At 28.6% G+C, this 12,433-nt stretch overlaps 1 protein-coding gene across 1 annotated transcript; it reads left to right on the forward strand.

The window, feature by feature from the left end:
* The first annotated feature begins 3,980 nt into the window (after positions 1 to 3,980).
* LOC101490926 (putative RNA methyltransferase At5g10620) lies at positions 3,981 to 9,885 on the forward strand. Its single transcript, XM_004498537.4, has 7 exons — positions 3,981 to 4,280; positions 4,371 to 4,405; positions 4,811 to 4,953; positions 5,478 to 5,544; positions 6,355 to 6,432; positions 8,555 to 8,700; positions 9,607 to 9,885. Exons 1-7 carry the CDS (start codon positions 4,211 to 4,213, stop codon positions 9,644 to 9,646), a joined length of 579 nt encoding a protein of 192 aa, XP_004498594.1. The 5' UTR covers positions 3,981 to 4,210; the 3' UTR covers positions 9,647 to 9,885.
* Positions 9,886 to 12,433: the final 2,548 nt, after the last annotated feature.

Genomic DNA, 12,433 nt, shown 5'->3' on the forward strand with positions numbered 1-12,433 from the left:
TTTGTATGCTCTGTTTTCTTTTGTTTCAAGTAATCAGAAAATAATTTCTATCTTATCGAAAACAATATAAACCACAATATATATAATTATACTAGCAATGTTATAATTTGATCCACTAATTCATTCTTGTTGATCGAAATGACAAGGAATCCTTCTAATACCAGTTTTGATCCAAAGGCACTCATCCAATATTTTATTTTATTATTGTCTTCCGACTTTTTAGAGGATGAATTCTAATAGTTGGAAATTCGGCAGGAAAGTAAACAAAACATGCCTCCAATTCGATTTCAATTTAGTTAAACAAAGGAAATATCTTTTATTTAACTTATAGACAAATACAAATGTTGAAACTTTAAGTTAAATGTCCTTTTTGGATTCAAATCTGAAATTCGTAATTAGGTGGTTTATTATATTAGAATTTATGATATTTTTTAAAACAAACATAAAAATAAAAATAATGAATATCTTAAATTTAATATTATCAATATGTTTTAATCTAAAAATATATTTTCGGACGGCAAAATAATTTTTTTTTTTCGATAGTGTCATTCCCAAGTGAATGTGGGATGTGGAAAAACTCTACTATTAAGTCGGTTCAAATAGCAATGGTATATTAGTTTGATCCATTGAAATAAAATTTGAGCTGTGTTATTTTTATACAATGTGTGACAGTAAAATTCAAATATATGGTTAAAAAGGTTTAGTAGATGATGATAAATAAAGATAATAAGGTATTACAATTCATTAGTCATTCACATAATACAATTAATTATAATTTTGAAAGTCATTAATCATATTTTTTAAGTGTGTATTTAATATAAATTGTGATTAATAAACATAGTGTATATTTAAAACCTGAAAATTATGTGTATGACATAATTTGGACGATTATGAATTACCATATATATTTAAATATCTTAAAATTATGATTAATAACAATAAAAATTGTGGTTTATTATGTTCAATATATTGTTAATGAATTATGTGAGTGCGATACTTTTTCATAATAATCAATCATCCACCAGATTTAATTAATCACATACTTAAATGATATTAACTATATAAATCAATTGTTGTCAAATTTGTATGTAAAAACATAGCATCTCTTATAATTTATGGGAAAAGTATTTTTAACTTAGCGGTCTCTCTCTCTTTCAATATTTTTTCTACTCCTCTTTTTCTTCTTATTCATCCACCTGATCCAAATGGTTTCAATTCATCTACACTGTTTTTCTTTTATTTTATTTAAATAAAAAGTTTTCACGTATATTTGATTTTTTTTCAAGTTTTTCTTGTGATTTTGTTGTATGAATGTGATGTGATTTAGTTTGTCATCTTGATGTTGTATAATTTGGTCGATGTTTGTTTGATTCAAATTAATAAATCAACTTTCATTCATTACAAGTTTAGTTAATATTTGATCGTCAATGTTACAGATATACATACATGAGTATTTGAGTCTATTTGATAGTCAATTTGTAATCATTTTTTATTTTATACTATTAAGTTAGGTGTTGTAAATATGTTTGTAGATTTTCTATTTTGAGTTCTAAGTACATTGAATTTGTGTTGTTTTTATGTAATCTATTTAAATAAATATATTTTTTAATAAAAAAATGGGAAGAAAAGTAACACTCATTTTTTGTATGTATTTTATTATGCGGTGAAAAAATTAATTTTGGTTAAAAGTGATTTAAAGGTAAATGATATGCTTAAATACATTCATAGAAATGAGAGTTGAATGATAAATGACATACTAAAAATTAATTATAGAGGCAAAAACTATAAATTATAGTTTAAAGTTATAATCCATTTTGAAAATGAAACATGTTAGAGTAAATTCTATAACTCTAAATTCAATTTTTACACTTACAACTCTAAAACTACGGCGAATGCTATGTACTCTAAACCAATATTTAAAAGTTGTTTAAAACTCTAACGAAAATCGACGACACTCTTTATAATGGTTCTTTTGATCATTACAGATGAGACAATGACTTCGTCATTTGTTAAAAATAAGAGAAAATAATTATGTCCCTTAAAACTCTATTCAACGATCGGATACAAATTAAATTGTTAGAATCGTTAACTAATAATTATAAAAAGTATCATTAATTATCATTAAAATTAGAGATGATTTTTTAGTAGTCAACCGTGAATTATTTATCAATATGAACGATCATAAAATTTAAGGTGAAACCAAACAAATTGAATGTTTTTCTTATATTTTACATGAGAAGAAAAAGATATGCACAATTAGTGTGAAACAATTCTACACTGACTTATAATAAAAAAAACGAATATGTGATAGTTTTTAAATAAGCGGTTACAATATATACATACATACCAAAATAATTGATTTGTGCTAAACAACACTGTAAGAAATGTATTGTCATTGTATAACAAGAGAAATTATAATATGGTTATTATAATATGAACCACGGTCTAATTCATTAGTATTGAAAAATGTTTAAAATTTTAATGAACACATATGTTGTCTTTAAAAATAGACTTTGATGGTGAATTTCATTTTCATGACTCTGATAATAATTTATAAAAGTAAAGAAAAATAATTTTGTATCTTGTATTAAATCAACATCAATTAAATAATTGTCTGATCTATAAACACATAAAAGATCATAAACTATTATTTATGAAGATGATGATTACAATTGATGAGGACCTAAAGTGAGCTAATTAGGAGAAAAAACAAATAATATTTCAAGTCGAAACTTTATAATAATTTTTAATTTTATTTGTGTTTAATTTGAATTGTAATAATTTTAGTTAAATATTGTAAGTCCAATCTGGGTCTACAGAATTGTTTTTGACTCATTTCAAAAAGATATAAATCATTCTTTAAATATCCTATAAGGGTAGCTTTTTAAATAAATTTGAAATGAATTAGAATTTATCTGATGAGTGAGATCTGTCTTCTCTTTAAGTTTTTGAAACTTAATTGAATCTTATCAATGATTTTCTAATCGTTGTGATAATTTCTCATTGACTTTATCAATCTTTTAGATTGTGATGTCTTCCTTCTTCATCTTTGCAATCTAATTCGTATTTGTTTCTTTCTTTTCCTTTTTATTGTACCATTTTGTTTTAAGAAATTACTTGGTAGATCCTCCATCACTTGTAGAATCAACCCAAATCTACATTAACAATTTTAGATAGTTTTTTAGTCTTGGCATACAGGGTGCAAAGTAGAACATTCGAACTCCCTTACACAACAATTATACTCTTGTTCTATGAAACATTGACTTCAATACAAACATATAGACACTGTTAATGTATAAAAGATAGGACAACCGACACACATATATTTATTTATTATAATTAAAAAATATGAACATTATTTATAAAAAGATCTAAATTTATAGCTTCCACACATCTTTAACCTCTATATATGTATTTAAGATGTATCGAACGAGTGTCTAAAGTTTGTTGAAATAAATCACTTGTATGAGTTGACATATAGGTGTCATACAATTGACGAACACCGATGCGCACCGACGGAGCTTGCTTGGGACTAGGGGTGGCGACAACCACCTCATAATCCCCAACATTTTTTTCTATAAAAAAAATCCTATAATTTTTTTTAAAAAGAAAAACTTAATTAAAAAAATACAATATATCTTACAAATTAAATTTTAATTGTGTGTTGTAAGTTTGGTATAGAGACTAAAAATATAAAAATGAAATTAATAATTTAATAAATTCAAAATTTCAATTGAAATTAATTAATTTGATATTTTTGTTGAGTATATGAGTTTAAATTAAACCAAGCCAAACAAACACAATTTCTATTAATTTGAATATAATTTCACCTCACTTCACTTAAAATCGACTATCAATATCTCAACAAAACTGTTATATTTCTTTCACATTTTAACATTAGTGTTATCCTAGAAAATATAGTACGTATTCTTTAATCATTATATATATTTTTTATTGTAGTTTATGTCCTAAAAAAATTAGATGAACTGAACAAAATCAACCCATGTTTTTTATCGGTCCAATTTAAATTTTGCAAGAAAAATTGAAAAATCTCAACTAAATTTGTGCTCAAAATTTTTGCCGTCAAATTTTGTGTGTTGGACACGGCTAGACGCATAGTCTGAGAGTCTGGTATGGAAATGGAAAAAACGCAGGGCGCATTTTAATTGTCACTCAGTTGGAAGCAGCTTTATTTCATTTCATCACCCAAATGAGCGCCACCACATTCCACGTTTGTACCGGTTTCAATTTAAGCGCTTCCAACCATGTTCATGTTAAAGGTTTCAATTTCAACAATCTTTAATTCATTTCTATATTATCACATTTTCCAAATTCCTTCACTCATCAAACCTTCTACTTTTCTTTTTCAGCTACCAAATGCAACTTCGCGGGTCAATCGTCGGTGGTAAATATTATCCTCTCGTTCATTTTCATCATAACCCTATCGTTTTCACTATCATTAACCGTTTACCAAACACTTATGTTCTATCATTAGGGTTTATCTGCGTTCACATTTTATTGCTTCCAGCAATTAACAGTCCTATTTGGTCCCTACTAATTAAAATGTGTATGTATTGTTATTTCGGATAAAAAATATATTGAATTTGCTGCTATTACTTATTAAATTTGAGAAGTGAAGGGTAATTTTGGAAATAAAAAAGGCTATACCAAAATGGTGTATCCTCTTTATATATGTTGTAGATATAGTTAAGTAGAAAGACCAAATAGATAGATGAGAGAGATATTTTGAGACCAAATTGGTTTACTCCGTTATTATAGTTGTTGTAGTTATGTGTGTGCTTATTTGCAGAAAGCACTTCCTATTCGTATATTATCCGTCGGAAAAAAGCGATCAAGTGGACTGCAACTCATGGTTGACGAGTATGTTGAAAAGATCAAGTACTATTCTAGTGTCGAGGATGTTCAAATTCGGCCAAATCCCAGAAATGCTCGGTGAATTCACTCTCTCACTTTTGTTTTAGCGGCTCCATTTTGTAGAATTTTGAAATGATTAACATGAGTTTCAAATTTTCCTTAAGTGCGTGCATCAAGGATTTATTTACACATATTGGAACCTTTCATGCATGGGCAGATCTAGAAATTTTTAGTTATCAAGGACAATATTCTTATAATTTATAATAATAATGATGATGATATGCTGGGCAGCTAATAATATCGCCAATGTAGATCCACCCTTGCTTTCATGTACAAATGGATTCTGTCATGTTAAAACTTCACATGATCTTGTTATGTGAAAATTTGGAGTATATCTTTTCATAGAAGTTAAATAAGTGAAATTCTATTCACATTTGTGATTTTTGTCCAAAGAGACATAAGAATAAAAATTTTACATGAAAAGGTGTGGTCAAATTTTCACATGAGAAGACCCCTTTATGTCTTGTTACAACGCATAGATGTTCACATTGTTTTTTTAATTGTCTAATTGAAAGGGTGGATTTTTGGTTTGTGTTGTATAGTGACCAAAGGGCTCAGGTTGATGACGAAGACACGGCAATGATGAATCTTATAAGGTCTGATGATTGGGTATAGTCTTGAACATGCATGAATTTAAATTCCAGAAACAAATAATTATGCTCCTTATGTGTACTTATAAGTTGTAAGTGGGTTCTATTCCATATTGGAGATGAGATGGATAGTAAATTTCAGTGTTCAGATTCAGAACAAATACTGCTTGGTTGTTGCAACCAAAACTTCCATTTGCTCTGCTGTTTAACTCTGAAGTTTCTTCCTTATTGTTTGTCGTTTTATCTTTCTTACCGGCTTTTATTTGTAGTTTTTCTTTCTTACCCAACTTTTATTAAGGCACATGAATCTAAAATTTATACCTCTGTGGTCCTCAGAATAGTCATGTAATGTGACCAAATATGTTTATATACTCCTTTAAGTATCTTGTGCTCATGACGACACAATGGAATCTAATTAAGCTCGAGTAGGTGTTAATCTCAAACTTTGTATTACGTTTTCGTTTCCAATTGCTAATGTTCTTTATGCACTTATACATCGTGTTGAATTCAAATAAGGTTTGTTTTCTTGGCAGGAGTACTTTCTCCACATAGACTCCGCCCACTTTTAACACAGTCCACACTATCGTTCTATATTTGAAAATCTATGTCTTATAATGTTTTAATTACAATTACTTTGGTTGACATAGTTTCAATTTGCAAAGATTGCTGTATAATTCACTGCTAAGGTGTCTACTTTAAGTCCTTGCTTAAAAGTTGAAATCCATTTTACTTTCAATTGATATATTTATAGAGATCTATGTCTTATTGGCAGGAATTGGCCTTTTATTCTTTCTTAACTAAATTATCTGTCATATACCTGCACTTATAGGTTGTGATGTTGGACGAACGAGGGCAAGATGTACGATCTGAGCAAATGGCAGAGTTAGTGGCGCATGCAGGAAATACTGTAAGTAGATATTGTAAATGATCTCTTCCATGGATCATTATAGCATGAAGCCATGAACCAATTGAATTTTGAATTTGATCTACCATGCACCATTATATTTTGCCACAACCATAGGCCCACAGTTGAAGAAGAGATACTGATATTTCATATTTACTGTAACAATTTTGAAAATATACAAAAAGGTTTGAACTTATATTTAATTACATGTATTGTGATTGTCTTTGACTGACAGTAGATACAAAATTGTTCAGGCTATGTACAAACTCCAAATCCCTTTCAACTCTTCTCCTTCTTCTTCTTCCTTAGGCAGATGTATTTTGTTGATGAGGGAGAACAAATATTTGCGGACAGAGTTATGGAGATGAAGATAGACATATTTTGGATAGGCCTCCTGCCTTTGTCTCCTACATCACGTTTGATTGTGATTGTGCTGTAGGGATAACTTTTAATCAATTCTTATGCATAGCTCCTTTTGTTCCCCAAATCCGATTCGGGGCTCTTCGTTTGGCCATATAGGCCTTAGACAACCTAACCTGCGGTTTTTTCATTGCTTCTGTTATTAAACATTTTGTCTTCATGTCTGACGTATGCTTTACCATTGTAATGAATTTCTCTAAAAGATACTCTATCTTGGCCTGCCTTTCTTTTTGTTTCTGTGGCATGTGTGAGAGTCATTAAAACTGACTTGTACATATGGACCGAAGCTAGACTTGCTAACCTCAATATATAATGAGCAGCCATTCATGTATTTAATAACATCTCTTTTCTTGTCGTTCTTTGCCATATAGAGATTTTTCTTCTTTGCACACTCCATCATAGCTTCCTTTTACAAGTGCTTTCGAATTAGTTAATTCCATTACCAATTGCACTTAACCACTATCTTACGACATCTTAAAACTTTGGAAACTTCCTTCTTGGCTGGTCTTCATTATCACTCAGGAGTGTACTTCCGGGTTATCAAAATCACCATATTTATCATCAAAATTGACAACTGTAGTTGGCTCTGGATCTCTTGAAGAAGCTGCAGCTCTAACATTAGTCCCACCATCACCATTGTCACTTGCACCATTTCCTACATTGTCAATTTGTATTTAGGTGTGATTGTCATTTGTATTTAGTGTCTTTGGTGGCAATACAGTTATCCATTCCCTACATTATTCTCATCAAAATCACCTTCATCCAACGAAATGTTACTATCACTGTCCACATTTTTCATTTGGATTTGTTGTGTACTCTTAATCATCCGAGCTTGCAGATTCATCCTTTAATACTTCTTCATTACGACCCTCACTATCTGAGTTCTGTCCTCCAATACCATGTCTACCCTGACTTTCAACATTTGTCTCATGATCCTGTGATCTTCTCTCTCTGAGCTTCCTTCCAAGTCATCAAGATCAAACGCTCGATTTCTTCAGTCTCAGTGTCGCCTTTATGAATCTGCCCTTCAATTGTTAGGCAATTTTTCATTTCTCAAAACCTTGGATCACTTAGATTGAACCATTTCGGATATTACACCTCCAACCTTTGGAACCATTGAATGCTATTGTGCTTGCCTTATGGGGTTCGTAAAAATGGTGGAGCTGTGCTGTTAAAGCTCCATAGTTTTTCCCTGATTTCTTCCCCTACTGTGGAAAACCTAGCACAAAGAGGAAAAAGAGTAAAGGGATTTTCACTGGATAAGTTATGCTCACACAAATGTTGGTTTTTTGGGTTTAAAATGTTATTAGTAACCCTAAAAGCATGCCATTAACCATATGTAAGACATGTAATTATCCCACAAAGCATTCCATGAACTGTGTCAGCATCCAACTTTTAGCAGTTGGATAAAAAGTTAATGGTTGAACCACATTTGTTTCATAGAGAAAACTGAGGATTCAACTTGAGCAAAAATAACTAGGGAACTCAAATCACTCAAACATTATACTTGAAGGATGCAATTTAGATTACATATTTTCTGCACTGTTTTCTGGCGGAAGTCATTTTATGTTTCTATATTTGTGTGTTCTGTAGGATGATGTCTGTACACCTCAGTTTTGTGTTCTTTTAATGTAGCAAATGATACTTTTGAATAATGTTTTCTGTTAAACGAAAATAAACTGTATTGATTTATGCTTTCTCATAGGGTGCTTCACGTTTATCTTTTTGTATCGGTGGACCCTATGGTCATGGAAAAAAAATAAGGGAACGTGCTAACTTATCAATCAAGTTATCTTCAATGGTCTTAAATCATCAGATAGCATTACTTGTTCTTGTGGAACAGCTTTACAGGTAACAAATCTCCTGTTGCATTCTGTTTTTTTTCTTTCTCTTTAACCTTTTAGTCTCAATAATAGCACAAGGATAATAACATACTACATTAATACTTTGACCTAGACCGTGCATTGACTTGGTTGCTTCATTTTACTGGAAAAAAAAAAGACTTTAGTGGGGACAATTGAATGCCACTTTTAGAAAAGCTAACTTTTGGTTTAAAAGATAGATTAGAACATAACTAATTTTCCAGCCTTATCAGAATCTGAAGTTTTACTTTATCAAAATAAATATTTTCGTTATACTAATGCCACTTTTGGGCTTTTGCATGAAAAACCTATACAAAGGGGGCTAATCCGATTACAGTGTTACTTCACTTTTCATTTGATGAATGGCTAAAATGAAATAGATTTGCAATGAAGAAGGCTAAAGTCACTTGAAAACAATAGTCAAAGTTATATTAAACACATTTATAGACATTTCTTAGACACTTTGGATACTCCTAGCGACATTTTACTATGTAGTTCCAAAATAATGGCATTTTGGAAAAGATTTTTTTTCTTCTTTTCACTATAAGTGTAGTTTATTTTTTTAATGTAACATTATATACTTTTTTCCAATTTAACCCAAATCATTATTGTTTGTAACATCCAGCTTCTCATTTGAAGCAGTTTTTGTTCATTTTTCAGATTCTGTATTTTTTTTTCAAAAGTTCTGACATGCAAATGAAAACTCGTAAAAGTGATTATTTTTTAAAAAAAGTTGTAACAAATGATCTCTTATTCACGTCCCAAGACTATTCCTTAAACGACCTTAAAATCTATGTAAAAAATTTGCAGGTTGTAATTATCACCAAAAATTGCTACTTGTTCATGTTCCTGTATTATTGAAATGGCTAACACTCTTCAATCGCTAATTTCGTAGGTCATGGACAATTTTGAGGGGACAAAAGTACCATCATTAGATATTCTATCTTATTTTTGTTTATCTTTCATATATGTCTATGAGCTATCCAATTTTCTAATGGACCTTTATATCTTGTCTGTTTCCTAATATCATGACTGTACATTTGAACTGAAGTGGGAAACCTTTTTTTCTCATGTTTAGGTGCATGTTTGTATTAATGGTAAGTTTGCCATTTATTGAAGTTCTAAAGTGTAACTTTAATCAAAATTATGGTGATGCGTTATGATTCTGTCAAAACTCTGCGCAATCCAAACATCACTATATATTTTTTAGGGTTTTGAGTGAAATTCCATTTAGTCTTAAAATTCTAGCACGTAGTTCGGCTAGTCACTAAAATTAAAAAAATTGAGAAAAATATTTATGAAATTTTGAAATGTCTTCATTTCAGTTACATGTCTCTTAGTAATATTTTGACCCATTTTATCCTCTTACTAGTGTTTTTAGTTTTGGCTAATAATGTTGGGCCTAATTTGATACTGAATTTTTAAGGGACAATTTAATTTTTAGTATGGGAGTCAGTTTAAAATATTTGCTATTGAAAAATAACATGTTTTAAAATAATCCATTTATAATTTAGGGATGCTAATTTTTGATATAGGCATCAATTTGTAGCATCCTACAATTTTAGAATCAAGTTGCTGGTAATTCACACCTTGTTTGTTATTTTGTTCCATTATTAATGCTGTTGTTGTTGTTGTTGTATGTGTCTTCTTCTCCATCATTAACGTCTTTTATTTCTTTGGGTGTTAATAAAAGATAACATGTTTTAATTTTACATAAGGGTAAAAATAAAATAAAAAAATTATAATTCATTCCGTTCTATTACTATTTATTCCACTTCACTAATCAAAAATAGAATGAAAATCAACAATAGAATGAATATTTTATTCTATTACGCTTCACTCTATTCTTATCCATTATGCTTTATTTCATTTGTTTTGGAATATTCAAACTAAATCTTAAAAAAAACTTCCAAATAGAAAATTTGAACACATAAAGGTAATAAGAAATGAGAGATAATATATATAACAAAAAAAATAAGAGGAGTGTGTCTTCAGAAATCTGGATCTCAAATGTTTGACATCTTCATTTATTAGGGTTTGGAAAGTTTGGTAAACCACCTCACATGGGTTCCGTGGGAATTTTGCATTTAAGTAGCTTCAAGTCAAGTTCAACAAATACCCTTGACAAGATTAGTATATGGAGTAATATTAATTTAAAAATCATAAATTGTTAACATTATATTTCAAAAAAAAATGTAAACATTAAATTTTTATACAAGTATTGAATAATTAGAGGATCAAATGATGTAACTATTTAAACATCAAAACTACCACACTCTTAAGATTGATAAAGATTAAGAGTGTGGTAGTTTATTAAAGATTGACAGTACATAATAAAAAGAAATACTATCATATGTTAGTTGTTACTTCATTGTTTTATTTTAATTATGCTATTTCATTGTTTGAATATTAAAAATTGATGAGATAGAATGAAAAATGGCAACATCCATTCCGTCTCCTTCTATTGTTTATTCTTAGAATGGAGATTCGTATAATCGAAAGAAATTTGTGTTCTCACATAAAATCGAGAGAAGATAATTCATGAATACAGAGAAAACCTTTGGTGCAAAACAGAATTCATTGTTGTTAGGAATTGCCTTAAGAGTTTAGAAAACAACAGAGAACCAAACTCTCACGTTTCTTGAAGAAAAGTGAATTTTGAAATACGTGTATTAAAGCACAGTATGTTAATGTTCACATGATGTTGAGTGGTTAATGTCGTGCAAATATCTAATTAACATTGTTTATTATTTGGTTAACACAATTAATACGAAAAAATATTTAATTAATTTAATTTATTACGTGGTTATTAATCACTTTCAATATTGTATTAATGATATGTGTCCGATTAACCAAATGTGATACAAGTTTTATAATAGCAAAGAAATGATAATAAGTATTTCAAGAACATTTGACAAGTCCTAAGGGCACGATAAATAATTAAAAATATATTAAAAGTTGTATTTCAAAATTTTAAAATTTATTTTCTTAAATGTAAAATTTTTAATTTTGATTCGTTTAACAAGTGAGTCATAATTAAATTCACAATTGGTTAATGTAGTATAAAAGTAATCAATTAACCATAAAATTGACCGATTTAATCAAATAAATATTTATAAGTCATTAATTATGTAGGTATTTGCAGATTATGAAAAATGTAGTATTAAAGTACAACTAAATGACAATGTAATAAACTGTATTACTTAAATATTTTTAAGTTATTGACCATGTACTTTTTAGTGCCTTAAAAATAGAAATTAATTCTATCAAAAAAATTGATAATTCATCGACCATATAATGAAATAAATTATATTTGTTGAATGGTGTAATTCTTAATTAGTCATTAAACAATTAAATAATTTTTTATTTATTTTAAATGAGATAATAAGTTCTATCACTTGAGTTATTATTTAAAAAGATAATCATATACTTTTTAATCAATAATTTATCACTTAAGTTATTATTTAAAGAGATAATCAAATACTTTTTAATCAGCAAATAATTGATAACTCATTAACTACTTAAAAAGAAACAATTTTTTTGATTGTTTTTAATTTTTATTTAAAGTATCAAAAAGTAAATAAAAAAACTAAAAAATATCATAACTACTTTAATTTTTTTACTTTTAAAAACAATAATATGAGAAATAGTTTTTAAAAATAATATATTCGAACAAATTTTTTATTTTTTTATTTTAAAAAATAAAAAAAAAAACAATTTTA

This window comes from Cicer arietinum, chromosome 4 (genome assembly GCF_000331145.2).
Source record: "Cicer arietinum cultivar CDC Frontier isolate Library 1 chromosome 4, Cicar.CDCFrontier_v2.0, whole genome shotgun sequence".
Lineage (NCBI taxonomy): Eukaryota > Viridiplantae > Streptophyta > Magnoliopsida > Fabales > Fabaceae > Cicer > Cicer arietinum.

Coding starts and splice junctions, on each gene's coding strand:
- LOC101490926 (XM_004498537.4), top strand. CDS start 4,211: ATGAGCGCCACCACATTCCACGTTTGTACCGGTTTCAATTTAAGCGCT. Junction 4,281..4,370: donor CAACCATGTTCATGTTAAAG/GTTTCAATTTCA, acceptor TTTCTTTTTCAG/CTACCAAATGCAACTTCGCG. Junction 4,954..5,477: donor CCAAATCCCAGAAATGCTCG/GTGAATTCACTC, acceptor TGTGTTGTATAG/TGACCAAAGGGCTCAGGTTG.